The 19450-nt window shown below is 46.5% G+C and overlaps 4 protein-coding genes across 7 annotated transcripts; 3 read left to right on the forward strand and 1 right to left on the reverse strand.

The window, feature by feature from the left end:
• The first annotated feature begins 5903 nt into the window (after positions 1 to 5903).
• Positions 5904 to 6275, forward strand: LOC135625257 (uncharacterized). Its single transcript, XM_065129787.1, has one exon. The coding sequence runs from the start codon at positions 5957 to 5959 to the stop codon at positions 6158 to 6160; it is 204 nt and encodes a 67-aa protein (XP_064985859.1). The 5' UTR covers positions 5904 to 5956; the 3' UTR covers positions 6161 to 6275.
• A 155-nt stretch (positions 6276 to 6430) lies between these two features.
• LOC135625252 (coatomer subunit beta-1-like) lies at positions 6431 to 13058 on the forward strand. The gene is made up of 4 exons (XM_065129772.1): positions 6431 to 9013; positions 10917 to 11426; positions 12408 to 12493; positions 12623 to 13058. The coding sequence occupies exons 1-4, from the start codon at positions 6956 to 6958 to the stop codon at positions 12825 to 12827; spliced, it is 2859 nt and encodes a 952-aa protein (XP_064985844.1). The 5' UTR covers positions 6431 to 6955; the 3' UTR covers positions 12828 to 13058.
• A 1430-nt stretch (positions 13059 to 14488) lies between these two features.
• On the forward strand, positions 14489 to 17700 carry LOC135625253 (nucleotide-sugar uncharacterized transporter 2-like). Of its 4 annotated transcripts, XR_010491954.1 has the most exons (8): positions 14489 to 14687; positions 15307 to 15455; positions 15538 to 15746; positions 15826 to 15919; positions 16008 to 16174; positions 16280 to 16450; positions 16698 to 17062; positions 17447 to 17700. XR_010491954.1 is itself a non-coding variant. In XM_065129773.1 (7 exons), the coding sequence occupies exons 1-7, from the start codon at positions 14597 to 14599 to the stop codon at positions 16894 to 16896; spliced, it is 1080 nt and encodes a 359-aa protein (XP_064985845.1). In that variant the 5' UTR covers positions 14489 to 14596; the 3' UTR covers positions 16897 to 17272. The 4 variants fall into 4 exon arrangements, 3 of the variants coding, with proteins under 3 accessions (XP_064985845.1, XP_064985846.1, XP_064985847.1); XM_065129773.1 differs by lacking the exon at positions 17447 to 17700 and having other exon boundaries at positions 16698 to 17272; XM_065129775.1 differs by lacking the exons at positions 14489 to 14687; positions 17447 to 17700 and adding an exon at positions 14700 to 15048 and having other exon boundaries at positions 16698 to 17272.
• A 161-nt stretch (positions 17701 to 17861) lies between these two features.
• Positions 17862 to 19450, reverse strand: LOC135625254 (WRKY transcription factor WRKY51-like). Its single transcript, XM_065129776.1, has 3 exons — positions 18732 to 19450; positions 18520 to 18645; positions 17862 to 18437 (listed from the first exon to the last, which is right to left on the reverse strand). The coding sequence occupies exons 1-3, from the start codon at positions 19412 to 19414 to the stop codon at positions 18278 to 18280; spliced, it is 969 nt and encodes a 322-aa protein (XP_064985848.1). The 5' UTR covers positions 19415 to 19450; the 3' UTR covers positions 17862 to 18277.

Consider the following 19450-nt stretch of genomic DNA (forward strand, 5'->3'; position numbering starts at 1 on the left):
GATCGAGCTCTCGTGACGAAGTGTTGATCAGTGTTCCTCGGTCCTGGTGCTGGTTGATAGCTCATCGTGGGGACGTCGGTCGGCGACTTTGATGGTTGAGACGCTCGCGGGTCGTGGGTGGCCGCTTTCTTACAAAAATGACCTTTGTCGGGTGATTCCCGACTTTGGCCCCTCCGACGAGCAAGTCAGCGGAGTGTTCAATTATTTTTTGCCCCCCTGGCCCGGATGCCGGCCCGAGGTCTTTATACTGCTGTACGAGAGTCGGTCGTACGTGGGTTGACATGGTGGACGTACAAAATAGTGTCTTGGTACGGATTCTGACTTGGCGTGTGGGGGCGGCACCATCCCGCGATTACCGGGATGAGACGTGCCAAGCAGCGCCTTGGTACGGTATGAGGGTCGGTTGTATGTGGGTTGGCGTGGTAGACGTACCAAACAGTGTCTCGGTATGAATTCTGACATGGCATGTCTTTGGACCCAAAATATACCTTATCACTTCCCTCCTCCTCCCCACCCCTCCCAATCAAGACGTGTCGTGGGGTCTCTGAGGGGGCGAGAGGCATGCCTGGACCTGGACCTGTGGGTCGAGTGGCTGGACTCAGGCTTAGGTTTTGGTGCCGATAGGTCGCAGGTCGGGAACTGATCTGGAGCCACCCGGGCAGGAGCTGTACTTGTGAGCCGAGTGGCTGAACTCGAGCTCAGGTTTTGGGGCCAATGGGTCGTAAGTTGGGAACCGATCTGGAGCGACCCGGGTAGGAGCTGAACTTGTGGGCCGAGTGGCTGAACTCGGGCTCAGGTTTTAGGGCCAATGGGTCACAAGTCGAGAACCGATCTGGAGCGACCCGAGCAGGAGCTGAACCCGTGGGGCGAGTGACTAACTCGGGCTCAGGTTTTGGTGCCGACGGGTCACAAGTCGGGAACTGATCCGGAGTGACCCGGGCAAGAGATGAACCTGTGGGCCGAGTGGCTAAGCTCAGGCTTAGGTTTTGGTGCCGACGGGTCATAATTCAGGAACTGATCCGGAGTGACCCGGGTTGGAGCTGGACCTGTGGGCCGAGTGGATAAGCTCAGGCTTAGGTTTTGGTGTCGACGGGTCGCAAGTCGGGAACTGATCCGGAGCGACCCGAGCAGGAGCTGAACCTATGGGCCGAGTGGCTAAGCTCGTGCTCAGGTTTTGGTGCCGATGGGCCGCAAGTCGAGAACCAATCCGGAGCGACCTAGGCAGGAGTTGAACCTATGGGCCGAGTGGCTGAACTCGGGCTCAGGTTTTGGGGGCCAATGGGTTTCAAGTCGGGAATTGATCCGGAGTGACCCGGGCAAGAGCTGAACCAATGGGCCGAGTGGCTAAGCTTGGGCTCAGGTTTTGGTTCCGACAGGTCGCAAGTCAGGAACTGATCTGGAGCAACCTGAGCAGGAGTTGGACCGGTGAGTCGCAAGTTGAGAGTCTGATTTGGAGCGACTTGGGAAAAGACTGGGTCGACGAGTCGCAAGTCGAGGGTCCGATCTGGAGTGACTCGGGTAAAGACTGAGCCGGCGAGTCGCAAGTTGGGGATCCGATCTAGAGCGGCTCGGGCAAAGACTAGGCCAACGAGTCGGGGGTCCGATCTGGAGCGACTCGAGCAAAGACTAGATCTGTGAGTCACAAGTCGGGGGTCCAATCTGGAGCAACTTGGGCACAGACTGGGTCGGCGAGTCACAAGTTGGGAGTCCGATCTGGAGCGACTCGATCCTCGAGGGGCGACATCATGGCAGGATGATAATGGCTAGTCGCTGGTCAGGGGACCAAGCTGTGTGGCTCGAGAGGAGACTGGTCCCGTTGGTCGAGTAGCTAATCTTGGGTTTAGGTCTACCGACGGGAGACCCTTTGTCATGAGCGGTGCCATCGTGCCACATAGCGTGCTGGCTGGGGTGACATAGCTTTTGACTCGGGCTGATCGGGCCTCCTGCGAGCTTGCGATGGGGGTGCCGGAGCCGCTCCTCGGGCTTGCTCCATCCTCAGCCTCTTGTTGTCCTCGCGCCTCCCTGCCATTAGGGCTTCGCGGCGATGTACTGATTGGTGCGTTGGAGCAACTCGGGGATGGTCGTGGGTGGCTTCTCGATGAGTGACCAAAAGAACCTTGAGGGCCTCAAACACATCATGAATGCCTGCATGGTTACAGAAGGGTGAGCGTCCGAGAATCCCCGGATTTCCGCGTCAAAGCACACCATAAATTGGGAGAGTGATTTGCCCTCGTGTTGAGATAACGCCAGAAGGGTGGCGATGGAAGGCTTGAGTCGCACGTTGGCAAGGAAGCTTTGCTCGAATTCCCTTGTGGGCTGGTCGAAGGATGAGACTGAGAGCAGGTGTAGCCGGCTGAACCATGTTTGTTCCAATCCTCTGAAGGTGGTCGAGAATGCCCGACACATCAAGGCGTCAGAGGTGCCGTAGAGGGCCATCCGAGCCCAAAACGTCGCGACATGCTATGTGGGGTTGGAGCTGCCATTATACGTCTCCAATGTCAGCAGCCTGAAGTTGAGGGTTACAGACTTGTCCTGTATTTCCTGAGTAAAAGGGGATCCGCTCAAGCCACCTTCGTTGGACTCGCTCCGTGATTTTTGGAACTCGCGCTGGAACTCGTCCGAGCGTTGGTTGACCCGGGACAACTAGACCCTAAATGAGTCGTCCGCCGAGTTAGTCGATATGGTGTCAGGCTCGGAGTGAGGCGGTGTGATTCGGTAGGGTGCGGGTATGCTTTGCTCAGGCGGATCTCTAGGGTTCGTCGTTTGCTCTCGGGCTTCTCCTGTCCTAACTTGCTCCCTGCTCGGCCTTTGCTGGGTCGGGTCAGTCAGGGGAGATGCTAGCTACACGATCTGGGGAATGAGTGGAATGAGCGTTTGCATCATCTCTGCCATTGCTTGCACTTACTTGGTTAGGCTGAGGAATGCCTCGGGTGACACGGCCAAGGGTCTTGTGGTAAGTCCGGGGGGTGACAACCTTGAGTCGTTGAACAGGCACCAGTAGCGATCCGACATCGAGGCCGGGATCCCCCCGTCTCTGAGGACGGGGAGGATTGATCTCCCGGCTCGACAGAGGGGAGACCGGTCTATGGTTCTCCCTCGAGGAGAGCTCCTACAAGATGCTCCTACGACATGACCCTCCTTCTAGTGCCAAAATGTTGGTGAACACACGTACCGTAGCTGGTGAGTCGGCACGGCTTGGTCCATGGATCGATGTCGGGAGTCTTCTATCGGCCGAGCTGGATGCCGAGGTCGACCGGGCCCTCACGACAGGGTGTTGATTAGCGTCCCTCGGTCCGGGTGTTGGTTGATGGCTCGCCGTGGGGATGCCGGGCGACGACTTCAGAGGTTGGGATGCTCGCGGGTCATGGATGGTTGCTTTCCTGCAAAAATGACATTCGTCAGGTGATTCCCGACTTTGGCCCCTCCGACGAGCAAGTCAGTGGAGTGTTTAATTGTTTGTTGCCCCTTGGATGTCGGCCCGAGGTCTTTATACTGTTGTACAAGGATCAGTCGTACACGAGTTGGCATGGTGGACATATCAAATAATGCATCGGTACGGATTTTGACTTAGGGGTATTCCCCTTGCTGATTCTCGGGTTAGCGTGGTGGATATACAAAACAGTGCATCGGTACGGATTCTGACTTGGCGTGTGGGGGCAGCGCCATCCTGGGATTACCGGGACGAGACGTGTCGAGCAGTGCCTTGGTACAGTACGAGAATCGATCGTACGCTAATTGACGTGATGGACATATCAAACAACACCTCGGTATGAATTCTGATTTTGGATTCTGATTTTGCGTCGGTGTCTTTAGACCCAAAATATACTTTATCGCTGAGCATTCCTTTTCTCCCTGCAGTATCTTTCAGGTTGTCTTGTTCCATAAGCCTCCATAAAGCTTGCTTCTTATAGTGATGCAGTTCTAAGCTCAGAAGTTGATGTGTTCTCCAGTTAAATGCCATGATCTGTCCCTCTTTCTGTCGAGAATAATGAACTTTAGCCGGCTGGAACTTTAACCAAGATTCATGTCAATCCATTCCCAGTAAATTAATCCTTGCCGAAATCTGTACGAATCGATCTTTTCTGGTAGCAGAAAGCGATCAGTATGAAACTGTTTTTGTGTGCGGTTGACATGACAAATGCTTTTGAAGTCTCTCATGGCTCCACCACAAGAATAAGGCAAAGGCAAAGACTCCATGAGGTGTGACCACCTCTCTCCCACCTGGCAAGCTTTATCCGGATGAACCTCCACTGTCCTCCTCCGTTCCTCGTTCTAGAATTCAAGGCATTCGCTCAGATACACACTTCACTTTCTGCAGGTCAGTTCTCTGGTTTGAATAGTCATCCCATCATGTGTTTTTTATGTGCATTGTTGCGGTCTCCGGTCTTCGCCACCGGCCATTATTTAACACGACTCATCGATGCCAGTCAAAGCCTATCAATTCTGGACAGAGAGCACCCACATATTGTATGGTTATGCAGAGCCGATGTTGGAAACCACGGATTAACGATGGTCCAGCTTCTCCTCGCAGCATCATTCCTCCTGCCACCCCCGGTGGTCACAGCCCCTACCCTGCAGGGACGCGAGAAGAAATGTGAACAGTTCCATGAGTGGGCACCGATCGATGCTGAACTCCACCCCCCCTGCTTCCTCGGTCTTCTCTTCGCGTTCATACTTGGCGATTGTTCTGCAGACGTCAAACACATCTAATAACCATGATGTCATGTCTCTGCGCGTAAGACAGGAGGAGGATCTGAGGTGGATCGACTGCGAGTTCGACGCTCAACATGCATTACACATGACAGATTCTGGTAAACGATGTGTGGATGAAGTTGGATGCGTGCTGGTTTCTTCCTGTCATAATAAACAGGATTGCTCTGTCGATTGATATCTACTGCGGATGTAATGGTTCTTCGAGGCGAAAATTCTGCAGATGCTCTGTTACGAAACTGTCGTGTTCGACCATTTCACAAACATGTTGTGGGCTCTGCAGGGGACGCATCAGGTTATGTTGACTTCCATTGACTCAAGTTGTTTATGCTCTTCCTCCCCACGTGAGGCACGGCGAACACATGAAAGTCCGCGCTCTGATGCGGTGCTGCATCGGACTGAGGGTGTGGCCAAATCATTCGGCTTCTTTGATTTGGGAAGGCACCGCAGGCGAGAGATCGCCAGTTCGTCTCATCTGGATTGCTGCATGCAGTACGTAACGCACGATCCTGCCGTCTCAGTTTTCAACGCGGTATTCCTTCATATTTTGCACGCGATGCGCGGAGGGATTACGGATTCTTTTTGTTTTTGTGGCTTGTGGAGTCCCCGTCTGCTCCGGACATTTCGTCGAACACTTGTCGAGTTTTAACATGGATGAAGATTAAGCATGGAGTTCTCGGTAGAGTCCTGACCTCAGTTTCGGAATCGAACCCCCCTCCTATCTTTTACGAACCAAAACTGACTGATTCGCATGGGGCTGTTTTCGATCTCAATTTCATTTTTATATTTAATTTTAAATTAAAAAAATTTAAAACAATAAAAATCATAATTTTATTTATTTATTTTTATCTAATGTCACTTTCAAAAGTGGATGTATCTTAATACATGTAACGATCTAATGATTAAAAAATTAATATAATTATCAATCGTTATTAATTCAAGATGTCTCGATCATTCCATTCGAACAAGAATTTGTTATCTTTATTTTAGTTTAATCGTTGATCGAAAGAAATAAATTTATTTTTCATTTATATATATATTTTTTTAATTATTAAAAAAAATAAATCAAATATCCCTTCGTACGGCTGATGAGAGGCTCCGAGTGGGTCCCGGTCGGCTGGACGAGTGGGACCCGCGGTCTTGTGAGAGCAAACTCGAACCTTCTCGCGGCTTCTTCCCTTGGCTTGGCATCGAGTTCGTCAGCCGCGTGGGATCGACGCACCGTCGAAGCGGAAGGCGAGGAGCGATGTGCTTGGTGTTCGTGTGCGACGAGGAGGAGAGGGTGTTGGGGACCCACCAGGCGCCGGGGAGCTGCCCCTTCTGCGGCGGCGTGGTCATGGCCACGGACGTGGAGAGCGCCTGGCGGTTCTGCTTCCTCCCCCTCTACTTCCACACCAAGAGGCGGTTCTACTGCACCCTCTGCACGCGCCGCTTGGTCGCTTACCCTTAGGCGCACTCCCATCGTCTCCTCTTCTCTGTTCTCTGTATCTACCCTTCTGATCCGTGCTTGTACTACGCTCCTACATGCTGCTAATAACGTTCAGCTGCTATGGTGATGATCTGTACACGAGCAATCTCTGATGTGTTTGCATTAAGTTTCGATTCCTCTTCTTTTTCTTCTTTCTTCTTTCCATGATTGATCAGGGAGTTTAGAGATGTGAGTTGATTCACTGTTGTTCTTGGATTATGCTTTTTGCAGTGTTCTTTCCACCTGTCTTCTCTTCTCTTACTTTTGGATCCTAAACCTGAAGCATAAGGTAGAAGTGGACCAGTTTTGCACGGTGATTGCATTCGAAGAGATGCTTTCAGTGACATTAGGCCCAATTTTGAATGACGAATTTTGAATGTTTAGTGGCGAGCGGACTTCATTAGGCCCAATTTTGACATTAGGCCCAAGTCAAAGCTCGATTTTGACAATAGACCCAATTTAAAGCCCAACGGCAAGCGTAGTGTCCGGTTGATAGTTCATAGCGAAGGAACGGATCGCTCGATCCCCGACCTCCGCCTCGCCGCTGTGTCCTCCACCCGTCGCCTCGTCCTCCGACTCCCGACGAAACTCTTCGATCTCCACAGGATTCGACCCCAATTCCCCCACCGGAGCCCTTCGATCTCTCCACCGAGTCGTCTTCATTTTCCTTCTCGCCGATCCGGATCTCGCGCCTCCTCACCTCAGATCCTTCCGATCCACCATATCCAGATCTAGGGCTTTGAAGGAGTTTCCAGCGCGGGAGGCAAGCGTTACGAGATGGAGAAGTCGTGCTCGCTGCTGATCCACTTCGACAAGGGCTCGCCGGCCATGGCGAACGAGATCAAGGAGGCCCTTGAGGGGAACGACGTGGACGCTAAGGTCGACGCCCTCAAGAAGGCCATCATGCTCCTCCTAAATGGCGAGACCCTTCCCCAGCTCTTCATCACTATCGTGCGCTACGTGCTGCCTTCCGAGGACCACACCGTGCAGAAACTGCTCCTCCTCTACCTGGAGATCATCGACAAGACGGATGCCCGCGGCCGCGTGCTCCCCGAGATGATCCTTATCTGCCAGAACCTACGCAACAACCTGCAGCACCCCAACGAATACATCCGCGGCGTCACCCTCCGCTTCCTCTGCCGCCTCTCCGAGCCGGAGATCTTGGAGCCTCTCGTTCCCTCCGTCCTGGCCAATCTCGACCATCGTCACCCCTTCATCCGCCGCCACGCACTGCTCGCCGTCGCCGCCATCTACCGCCTTCCCGGCCAGGCCGGCGAGCAGTTGCTCCCCGATGCCCCCGAGCTGGTCGAGAAGGCCCTGGCCTCCGAACAAGACCTCTCCGCCCGCCGCAATGCCTTCCTCATGCTGACCTCCTGCGCTCAGCCCCGTGCGGTCGCCCACCTCCTCTCCCACGCCGACCACGTCCCTGACTGGGGCGACCTCCTTCAGATGGCCGCCCTCGATCTCATCCGCAGGGTCTGCCGCTCCAACCCTGCCGAGAAGGGCAAGTACATCAAGATCATCATCTCCCTCCTCAATTCCCCGTCTGCCGCCGTCGTCTACGAGTGTGCCAACACGCTCGTAGCAATGTCCTCCGCCCCAACCGCCATCCGGGCTGCCGCCAACACCTACTGTCAGCTCCTCCTTACGCAGAGCGACAACAACGTGAAGCTCATCGTGCTCGACCGTCTCAACGAGCTCAAATCGTCGCACAGGGAGATCATGATGGAGATGATCATGGATGTGTTGCGTGCGCTGTCAAGTCCCAATCTTGACATCAGGCGCAAGACGTTGGACATCGCCCTTGAGCTGATCACGTCAAAGAACGTTGATGAGGTGGTGCTCGCACTCAAGAAGGAGGTCGTGAAGACCCAGACCATCGAGCTTGAGAAGAATGGGGAGTACCGGCAGATGCTGGTGCAGGCTATTCACTCATGTGCCATCAAGTTCCCCGAGGTTGCAAGCACTGTTGTTCATCTACTGATGGATTTCCTTGGGGACACCATTGTAGCTTCTGCTCTTGATGTGGTTCTCTTTGTGAAAGAGATAATTGAGACCAATCCAAAGCTCAGAGTGTCCATCATCACGCGGCTCCTCGACACATTTTATCAGATTCGTGCTGCGAGGGTCTGCACGTGTGCTCTTTGGGTCATTGGTGAGTACTGCCTTTCTCTCTCAGAGGTGGAGAGTGGGATCGCGACAATCAAGCAGTGCCTAGGAGATCTTCCCTTTTACACTACCACTGAGGAGGGGGAGGTTATGGATCGTTCAAAAAAACTGCAGCAGGTCAACTCATCTGCTACTATTTCATCGAGAAGGCCTGTGGTTTTGGCGGATGGGACATACGCAACCCAAAGTGCTGCCTCGGAAACCGCTTTATCTGCTCCGATTGTTCTTCCTGGATCTTTGGGTTCACCTGGGAATTTGAGGTCACTGATTTTGTCTGGTGACTTCTTCGTAGGAGCAGTTGTTGCTTGCACTTTAACCAAGCTGGTTTTGAGACTGGAGGAGGTCCAGCCATCAAAGTCCGAGGCAAACAAAGCATGCACTGGGGTCTTGCTGATAATGACTTCCATGTTGCAATTAGGACAATCTTCCTTTCTTCCCCACCCGATCGATAATGATTCTTTTGACAGGATTGTGCTGTGCATTAGATTGCTCTGCAACACTGGTGATGAGGTGAGGAAAATATGGTTGCAATCGTGCCGCCAGAGTTTTGCAAAGATGCTTGCAGAGAAGCAATTCCGAGAAACTGAGGAGATTAAAGCTAAGGCCCAAATTTCCCATGCACAACCCGATGATCTCATTGATTTCTACCATTTGAAGAGTAGGAAGGTAAGGAATTCTGAGTTTTTTCTTATTAAACTAATTGATTGAACATCAGTGAGTACTTATGTTTCTTTTCTTTTTTTCATTGCGTTTGACATTTTACAAAATCTTTATGATGCAAAATTCTATGCTAGGCTTTTAGTCCAGTAGGAAACCATTTAGCTTTTGGGTTCTATGGCTATAAGATTTTTCTCTCCTCGTGCTTGTGTGAATGGCTGGATATTAACAATAGTCACAGGAATAGGATTCTGCTTTGGACACCAAAAAAGGATCCGATTCATGGTAAAAGAACAGCAAGCAAAGGCCTGAAATGTAGTGGTCAGCTCAAAGAGAAAATTGGAGGAGAGGAAGGAGGAGGAATAGGGGTGCTTCCCATGCAAAGGAATTTATCCATAGTGTAAATTTTCTCTACACTATATAGTGCCTTGCAAGGGATAGCCGGTCCCTTGATGATTTGTGATTCTGACTTTTACCTCTTTCTGTAATTTTTTACTGTTTGTAGTTAGGGGTGTCCATCTCTTTAGATAGTCGCCCCACTTGTAGGATGGGAGCACCTCTTCATTCTACTAACATAGCTAGAGGATCTACATGACTCACTACTTGAATGGTGGTAGCATACGTGTATCACTTACTACTTGAATAGCGTATTAGTGAGAGATGATTTCTGAACTTTTTGGTGTAGTAGTTGGCAAAGTTCAATTTCCATCCAATTCATTCTTGTTTGCCTAGTTTATAAAGCAAAATGCTGCAGATACTTCCAAGAAAGATTTTATAGTTCATTAAATTTTGAAAGTAATAAATCCACCTGCCCTTGGGATCCTTTTGTCTTCTATTATTACTATGTGTTGTTTCTTGGATATGTTCTATTCTCCTCATATATTAGACGATTGTCGTACGTCGTACAAATAAGGAGTAGCAAATAATATTGATGTGTCTATCAACTTTATAAAGATTCATTTCAAAGAATTGTTGATGGCCATTTACATATCAAATGATCGTCTACATGAAGCTGAGGATGGTGATGGGTGTTATCAAGATCTTGGCACATGGTAGCATCTGTGTCTAGGTATGCTTCATGGTGATTACCTTATCATATTGAGCTGGTTAGGTCTGCGATCTAGGTGCTCAATCTGACATAACCTCATCTGTTGGGTCTTAAGGTATGTCTGACCATGGGAATGCGTGGGAAGTAAGATGTGAAAATGATCTGGTCAAACCTAAATCACAAAAGAAACATCTTTCCTGTTAGCCGATACAAATGGTTATTCTAACAAAAGCATTAGAGATTGAAGTATCCAACTATGTAAATGTTTCAGCAGCTACACATCCAAAAAGATGAGCTTACTTAATAGTTGTTTGTTTTGTTTACTGATTTTCTTGCTTGTGGTTTTTTTGTTTAGAGATTTTCTTCCTTCTTTGTTTAAAGAAACTATGTACCAGAGCACACCAGTTTATGCATTGTGAAAGCTAAATAGAATAACTTAATGGTCACACTTGTACATAAGTAGCCACTTTTACCTTAGCTGATTTCTCCTAGACAAAACAGAACTAACAATTAGCATCTAACAGAATTATGATAACTCTGGATACATAATTGTCATTTAACAATCAAAGGCAGCTAAATTTTATTTGCCCTTTTAGGTATTTCATTATAATTTATAATGCATTTCCATGTACAAATGTGAGATATTGCTTTATGTTTCAATTTTCGTTGTCCTAATCTTCTACTTGCTGAACTCGTGCTTGTGCTTAAAACTTTTTTTCCCCTTTATGTTGCTGCATGATATTTTATTTGGGCTATATCTGAAATAATACTGGATGATGCTATTTGCCTCTACAAATTCAAAGCTATATTATTTTCTAAGCCACAGGCATTTTCAAAAATTGCTTTTGGTGTTGATGTTTATAGGGTATGAGCCAGCTTGAGTTGGAGGATGAGGTCCAAGATGACTTGAAACGTGCAACTGGAGAATTTATGAAGGATGGAGATGATGCAAATAAGTTGAATCGAATTCTTCAACTCACTGGATTCAGTGATCCTGTGTATGCTGAGGCATTTGTGACAGTTCATCATTATGACATTGTCCTTGATGTAACTGTGATTAACCGAACAAAGGAAACACTTCAGAATTTGTGCTTGGAATTAGCAACCATGGGAGACCTCAAACTTGTAGACCGGCCACAGAACTATACTCTAGCTCCAGAGTCAAGCAAGCAAATTCGAGCCAATATAAAGGTCTCTTCAACAGAGACTGGAGTCATATTTGGTAATATTGTATATGAAACTTCAAATGTGCTTGAGAGAACTGTTGTCGTCCTCAGTGACATCCACATTGACATCATGGACTACATATCTCCTGCTTCCTGTGCTGATGTGACATTTAGGAATATGTGGGCAGAATTCGAATGGGAAAACAAGGTATGCTTATCTCTATTTTCAAACTCTTTTGTTATGTCTATTAGTGATGTTAATTCATATACACTTGATTGATAAACTCTGGATAAAGTTAAGGTAATAATTTGTTGTGTAATATGGCATGAAGAGAACATATGTCAAACTAGTTGTTCAAGAGATATTAATGTATCAGAAGAAAATATGTACTTGATCTTTCTTTTGAATATTGGCCTAAAAATTCTTGAAATCAAATCATGGGTATCTATTGTGTCTGATAATTGATCTTCGGAACATAGAAGAAACTATAAATACATTGACTATCTGTATGTAACTCTTAATTACATGTTGCATATTGATGTCTGGAACTTTTCAAAATCTGACTTAAGAAATTCTAGACTTCTTAGAAGATATGATATTAGCATGGAACAGAAGTTGATATTGAATAAGAAAATGTTTGTGAGGAACTCCTTACCCTGACAGGCTATTCAATACTTGATTATTAACATTTTTCATTATCATTTAGTAATTTGACTGTCATTCCTATAGCAGAGGAAGTGGATAATGGTGTTGCTTTGTACATCTTCATGGTTTTCTTTTTCTAGCCATGAATGTAAATTCATAAGGAGACTTACATTTTTCGGTTAAGCATGTGAGATGTAATTTATTTACTGTTTGGTACTTTCCAACTGTGTGTGCTTGAGCCCAATGATAACTTGGTGCTGTGATTTTTTATTCCAAGGGATGGTTTTCTTCATGATAATTTATTTACATGTTGGTTTTCTTCACTCTTTTTGTCCAATAATGGTTACAATTTATAATGATATTTAGCTCCTCCTGAAGATGATGGCGCCCAAGTCTCAATCTCCATGCAATTTTTTTATGAATCTTATGCCCTCTTTTGCTTTATCCCTGTGCTTCTATTTTGCTTTGTGGAATCATAAATCCAGCTTTGGCATTGTTAAACAAGAACTATAAATTAATATTTGTCTTTGTTGTTATTTACAGGTTGCAGTGAACACTGTAATACAGGATGAGAAGGAATTTTTGAATCACATAATCAAGTCGACCAACATGAAGTGCCTCACACCACCGTAAGTTCTCACTCCATTCATCTATTACTCAGGTCCTGATATATCATCACATAAGAAGAAAATTAGATTATTGTTGCATAATCAATTGATGTTTCTTTTGATGAGAGCATATTTCTGTGATTATTCCAGCTCTGCTGTGGACGGGGAGTGTGGGTTTCTTGCTGCTAACCTGTACGCAAAAAGTGTCTTCGGAGAGGATGCTTTGGTCAATGTGAGTGTTGAGAAGCAGGCTGATGGTAAGCTAAGTGGTTATATCAGGATAAGGAGCAAGACGCAAGGGATTGCCCTCAGTTTAGGGGATAAGATCACTTTAAAACAGAAGGGCGGTAATTAGTGACAACTATATCTATTATGTCCAGTTCAACATCCCGTACTGCATTTTTTTTTTTTTTCGTTTTCTGAAAAGGATTTTCTAATCGATTCAGTTTCAGAATCATTTCCTTGAGTCATCTTATGCTTTGTGAGCAAGAGGTAGCAGGACCGGCACTTGTTCCGTTTGCACTATTTTGTAGTTAATTGATACAGGGATTTGATTCTACATGATTGCTTAAAATAAGTTCTCCCATCTGAGAGACCTAATTTTTTGCAGTAGTTCTATATTCTGTAACTTGTGTTGGGGTTGCCTTGCTTGAGAGTGAACCACCGAATATTAACACTAACACTGATTTATCATCCTTTTGTGGATTCATCCTTGTAGGTTTCTCTTTTGTATGTGGTCCTCTTTGTAGAAGAGCAAAGCAGTGCCTTCCTGCCAGTGTAATAAGCAGCAGATGCATATATAAGCAATCGTTTTATGCTGTGAATTATTATTATTTTTACAAATAAGAAGAAAGTTTTATCCTGCCTCTATTAGATTAGATGCTCAATGTGCTGTTTCATGCTGTGAATTATTATGTTTACTGTCATAATCCATTTTCGAGTACATCTTTTTGTATCTTTTTGTATGATTTAAGTTGGATCACGAAGAACAAGAATGTCAAGATTTTGACTAAATTTTAGATTCCTATATGATATTATAGCTGATGGAGGACCACAGTACCAAATCATAGTCCAAATGTAATTTTGGCTTGGCTTATACGATATCAAGAAAAGTTGGATGATAAAGAATAACATATATTAAAAATTTGTATTGTTGATATGAGAATATTGATATGGATATATAGATTTATTAAAAAATAAAAACATTTTTATTTGTGAACATTGTTTTTAATATTTTTAATTTAATTAAACATATATATTTTTATTGATCTTAATGGTGATAAAAGATTCATATAATTGATTAAAATGATTAGGACTTCAGCAGAAGACGACTTCCTTTTAACTAAATTAAAACTCAAAAATAGAGACCTAACGCTTTGGGCGAGAGAACGATTAGAAACTAGCCATCGATATCTTGGCCAAGTCAGAGGGAGAGGTAGGGAAATTAGATAAAAGTTTGCATCAAATACATAAAACCTGATGAATCGCAAGAACCTTCCAAACATCTTTTGTCCTAAAGAACTGACATGTTGACTTAACCAAACTAGAAAACAAAGTGCCGAACTCGTTGATCATTACTCTTTTAATATCCATAAATCTTCACAAGATAAATCCCTCTCAAAGAAATGGCCGAGCTTTGACTTGATTCGAAGAACCTATTTCCGATGAGAAACACTCCTTTTGTGTGCAAAGGAATTGGATGAGGAACAACACTTCCTAATTCCGTAGATGGAATCAATTTGAATCCGGCTGGGCATTGGGATGCCTTCTAACTTCGGTTTAACGTTAGTGACTCGCATCGGACCGTTGATCTTTTACTCGGACGGCTGAGATCAACGAGAAATCACCCTCGCGCGTGATTGCCTCAATCCCGACACCTTCTCGCGCTCCGACACAACAACGGCTCCTCCCACGACCGCGGTCCCCTCACCGCCCTCCCCCCTCACCCAGTCGTCACCGCCTCCTCTTCTATATATTGCGCCCTTCTTTCCGTCGCAAGAGGTGTTCGCCCCTCTTTTCCCTCTTCTTCCTCCCCTGTTCTTTGGGGTCTCATCTGCGCTTCCCACGGCGGGCAACAAGTTTGCTGCGAATTGAAGCTGTGGGTTGGGGTTAGTTCTTGGTGGGATGCTGTGCAGTAGGATGGTGATGAACTTTATCCTGCGGAAAGATGTCAGGGGATTCCACAAGGGCAAAGATGGCGACCCCGGAGACCGAGGTCACCCTTACCCCTCCTCTCCTCCTCCAAACGCCACAATTTGCTTTGTGATCACCTTAATCGTGTATCGCAGTGCCCTTTTCATGATAAAGATTGCCGTGGCTTTGTCTGATCCTGCTGATTCACAATATTTATTTTGTGTATATCTCTACTTAGTTTTCTCGCTAGATTGGTGGGAAGCGATTCGACAATGGTATATTGGGAAGATTAGACAATAGGTTTTTAAAGATTGGTTTCAAAAGATGGAAGTTTTATATCTGCAACTTTTCCAAGAAATAGTGAGACATCTATGCAATGAGGCTTGAATGAATTGGATATTGGTTTAATATTACCGGTTGGCAGGAGAGAAACTAGGCTTTAGGTATGTTCTTCGATCCATAGAACAGCATGCAGAAGCTTGATAATTCAAGTGCTGCTTCATATTGGGAGCTTCCAACCACTATAACTTTGCTGATGGTTTCCAAATGTGCATGGATAGTAACATGCATTCTGTAGTGTTTGCTGTTTTCTTTGATTCAATTGTTAAAGTATTGAAAACTGTAGCAAAGAAAAATAACTGCAGGGCTAGAGTATTTGTTCATCATTTGTCTTCAGCAATGGTTTTCCCTTGGATTTTCAGGTAGAGCATTCGAGGATATTGAAGCTTCTCTCAGTGAACTGCACTCGTTTGAGGGTGCGAGGCGTTTGCAGCAACGTGTTTGTGGCCCGACAGTTGCTTTAAGTTTCAATTTCTTGGTTTCTGTTGGCATTATCATGATGAACAAATTGGTGTGCATTCTTCTACCGCTGCTGGTCCGATATACTATTGGCCATTGAATCTTCATTTAAGTATATTTTCTTTGGGTCTCAGGTGCTTGGGAAAGTAGGGTTTAACTACCCCATCTTTCTCACCTTTATCCATTACTCTTTGAGCTGGTTATTAATGGCTATCTTGAAGGCATTCTTCCTCCTTCCAGCCTCACCTCCTTCCAAGTCAACTCCATTCTCTTCCCTGTTGGCTCTTGGCATTGTGATGTCCCTTTCTAGTGGCCTTGCTAATGTCAGCTTGAAATGCAACAGGTAAGAATAAAGTTTTCCTCACTATGCTGCAAGATATGCTTCGGTTTTGCTGATAAGTCATTAACTGTTGATGTTCCAGTGTGGGATTCTATCAGATGGCTAAAATTGCAGTGACACCAACAATTGTTCTAGCTGAATTCATGTTCTTCAGAAAGACAGTCTCCTATCAGAAGGTGATAAATTCTATGGCTTATAAATTAATTCTGGTATGATTATAGGTAAGTTGCTCAGGTTGTGACACTTCTATGCTGAACCTCGCAGGTGCTGGCTTTAACTATAGTGTCTGCTGGTGTTGCTGTTGCAACAGTTACAGACCTTGAATTCAACTTATTTGGTGCTTGCATAGCGTTAGCATGGATAATACCTAGTGCTGTTAATAAGATTCTATGGTCAAATCTACAGCAGCAGCATAATTGGACTGCCCTGGCGTATGTATTCTTTCTAAATTGCAACTTGGAACTAGTTCGTTGATATCAACATGTTGACCTAGTTTGAATCAATGAATAGTTTGCTAACTTGAGGCCATCAAACAGATTAATGTGGAAGACCACACCAGTCACACTCTTCTTTCTGGTTGGATTGATGCCTTGGCTTGACCCACCCGGTGCTCTTTCGTTTCGATGGAATTCGACCAATTCGTCTGCTATTTTCATGTCAGCTGTCCTTGGATTCCTGCTTCAGTGGTCTGGTGCTTTGGCTCTTGGGTAAGAGATTCTTTTCTTATGAGATGAAGTTCTTCTGGAACTTGACATATATTTATTTTCACACGAAAAATATTTGGTTGGTGGTGGTTTACCGGTACCACTTAACAAAGATTGAAAGATTCGTAATTTTTATTTGTCTTTTGCAAAAGAAAGTTCCTTTGGAATCCATAAAAGTTTTTATGGCTTCTCGAAGTTGTAGTCTGGTACATGATTTTCTAAATGATGTTTCCTTATTCTATTGTCACAGGGCAACATCTGCAACTTCCCATGTCGTTCTTGGACAGTTCAAAACATGTGTCATCCTTCTTGGAGGATTCCTTCTTTTTGATTCTAATCCAGGAATCTCTAGCATCTGTGGAGCTGTCACAGCTCTGGGAGGGATGTCATTGTACACATACCTCAACCTATCGACCTCTCATAAACAAGGAGCCAAGCCAGCAAAATGAGCATTTCCTCCTGCAAAATTTGGACTTAGCAAGGGAAGTATCAATTTCCACGGTGGAGATAGTACCAGTGAAGCAGTCTAAGAAGCTGAAGACTCATTTTCAACATTTGGAGTCTCTGATTGGGGATAATATAGAGTAAAAAAGATTGAGCATATCAAGTGAGCAGGTCATACTCATTAGGAATCATCAACTTTTAGTCTCAGAATACTTTTGTGCAACTGTATAGATTTTCTTCAATAACTCAGGAGATACTAAACATGATATAGTAAAGATGCAAATGTAATCCATTTCATTTACTCTGTTCCCTATTTTTCAACAGATGTACATATAACAGGAAAACTCTTATCTTTATATATTAGTTGAGACTCTTAGAATTTGATGGCTCCTTCAGAACTTGAACAGCTCTGCTTTACTTGGTTCTGTGTTTCTACCCATTCATTTATGCATTTCAATTTCTCATATTGTTCTGATTGTTTCTGCTGCACATGTCCAGCAACTCTTCCAAGACAATTTGAATATATCTTTACCCAGTTTTACTTAAATATTGCAGGATATGATGTCCATGAAGCCTTGCATGATACTTTTTGGATTGTTCTGAGGTCCTCATGCTCCACTTCACAACTTTAGTCAATGGCATTAGCTGTCCTGGTCTCCCAAAGTCAATGACCAGTCATATCCACCCACAGATGAGACTACACTGCTCATCATAAAAAGTCACACAGATTCCACAATGTTTAAAGCAACTTTAGTAATCAGTGGTCGCCATCATCACCCTTCACATTGTGCTTCCTTGCCAACCTCCACCCACCAGCATTATGTATTGGCTTGAGTGCAGGCGATAGTGGTTGATATAATTGCCCCACATTTCATGATGTGGTCATCAACTCAAGGAAGCTTCTTCCTCCACAACATAGAAAACCACTCCATATGTGAGTGAGCTTGTGTCATAAATGAACAGACATAGATTGGATCCAAAGTTAAATGCAGCTATAATCCATATTAATATCTTTAATTATGACACCAACTACTGAGAGCTTCTTTAGCCAGAGACAGAATGGTTGACCTACCACCACTAACATCAACTCCTCCCCACACTACCAAAGAACAGAAAAAGATGGCCACCTCACATCGCCATCACAGCTGACAACAGTCAACGACAGCAACATCTTTTGACTTTTCTGATCACATCTCTGGAGCCATTCGGCGGCATCCCCGGATCTCAAACCAATTTCCAATCCAACTGTCCACGAGTCAATTTTCTTCGAATTTTTCGTCTTTTTTTTTGTTTGTTTTCCGGACTTTTTCCAGGTCTATACATGAACGCATTTTGACAAGCACCATCAGGCCTTCTTTTTCGATCCAGACAACGGGACGGTCGGAGTCAGATGGCGGCCGCCGGGATAGGCTCGGGAGCGGCGCCGGTGGGGGTGTGGCGGTGCTCGCCCTCGTACGTGACGATCAGCATCGTGGGGTCGTCCGGCGCCCGCTCCACGTGCTTCCTCGCCGGGCAGCCGCGCACCGAGCTGCACTTGTAGTAGCCCCTGGTGCGTCGTACACGAAGGGAGAGGAAGGGTTAGATGGAGATCGGACGGTTGGATGTGGAGGAGGGAGGCGTTTGGGTACCTGGGATACGGGGATCCCTTGATCGGCTTCTGCCCGTACTTGCGCCACGAGTAGTCGTCCGGGGGGATGTCGGCCACCTTCGAGCTTATCGCCGGCACGCGGATCGTCCGCTTAACCCTCGATTTCCTGCTTCAGATACGAAAGCATTTAGAGGCTAAAGACGCGACGATCAAATCGCACGACTTGCTGACTTGAGGAGTCCTTCTCTTCACCTTCTCTTGGAGCAGTGGCAGCGGGCGCCGGGGACGGCGTACCTTCCAGTCACGTGCTCGGAATTCGCGTGGTCGTGCTCATGGCACCGTCGCTTGAGCGCGGACGAGAGTGGCGGCTTGCCAGCAGATATCGCGGCGGCGGGCGGGGGGAAGAGGAAGGAGGCGGCTCCGAACCGGCCGTTCGACACGCTAGCGTCACCGGTGACGGACGACATGAACGAGGACGTCGCAGACGACATCGGCGTCGTGATGCTGAAGCACTCCTTGCTGTACTGGCTCGGAGGTGACACCTCGCCGCAGTTGATCGGCTCGGTGAAATCCACCGTCAACGTCCGTGCTGGCGGCGGCAGGGGATAACTGGGGGGCTTGACCCGGAGCGGGATCGGGGCGAGGGTGAGGGTCTTCGCCGCTTCGGGAAGCGACGGCTCGGTCGGCGGTTCCGACGGCGGCGAGGTGGTGCTGCGGCGGAAGCGGGCGTGTCCGGTGCGGTTGAGGAGGGAGATGACCTTCTTGAATTTGGAGACGGCTCGGTCGGTGATCTCGAGGCAGTCGAGTTGCTGCTGCTGGCGGTGGGGGAGGCGACTGAAGAGGTGCTCCATGGAGCGAATCCCAGCGGCGTCGGCCTCCTGGATAGCAATCTGGTCGTCCATCTTGCCGTACCCCATCAGATCAACAGCCATCATTCGCAGATCGAAGCTCCAAGCAACAGATCATTAGAA

This window comes from Musa acuminata, chromosome BXJ2-10 (genome assembly GCF_036884655.1).
Source record: "Musa acuminata AAA Group cultivar baxijiao chromosome BXJ2-10, Cavendish_Baxijiao_AAA, whole genome shotgun sequence".
NCBI lineage: Eukaryota > Viridiplantae > Streptophyta > Magnoliopsida > Zingiberales > Musaceae > Musa > Musa acuminata.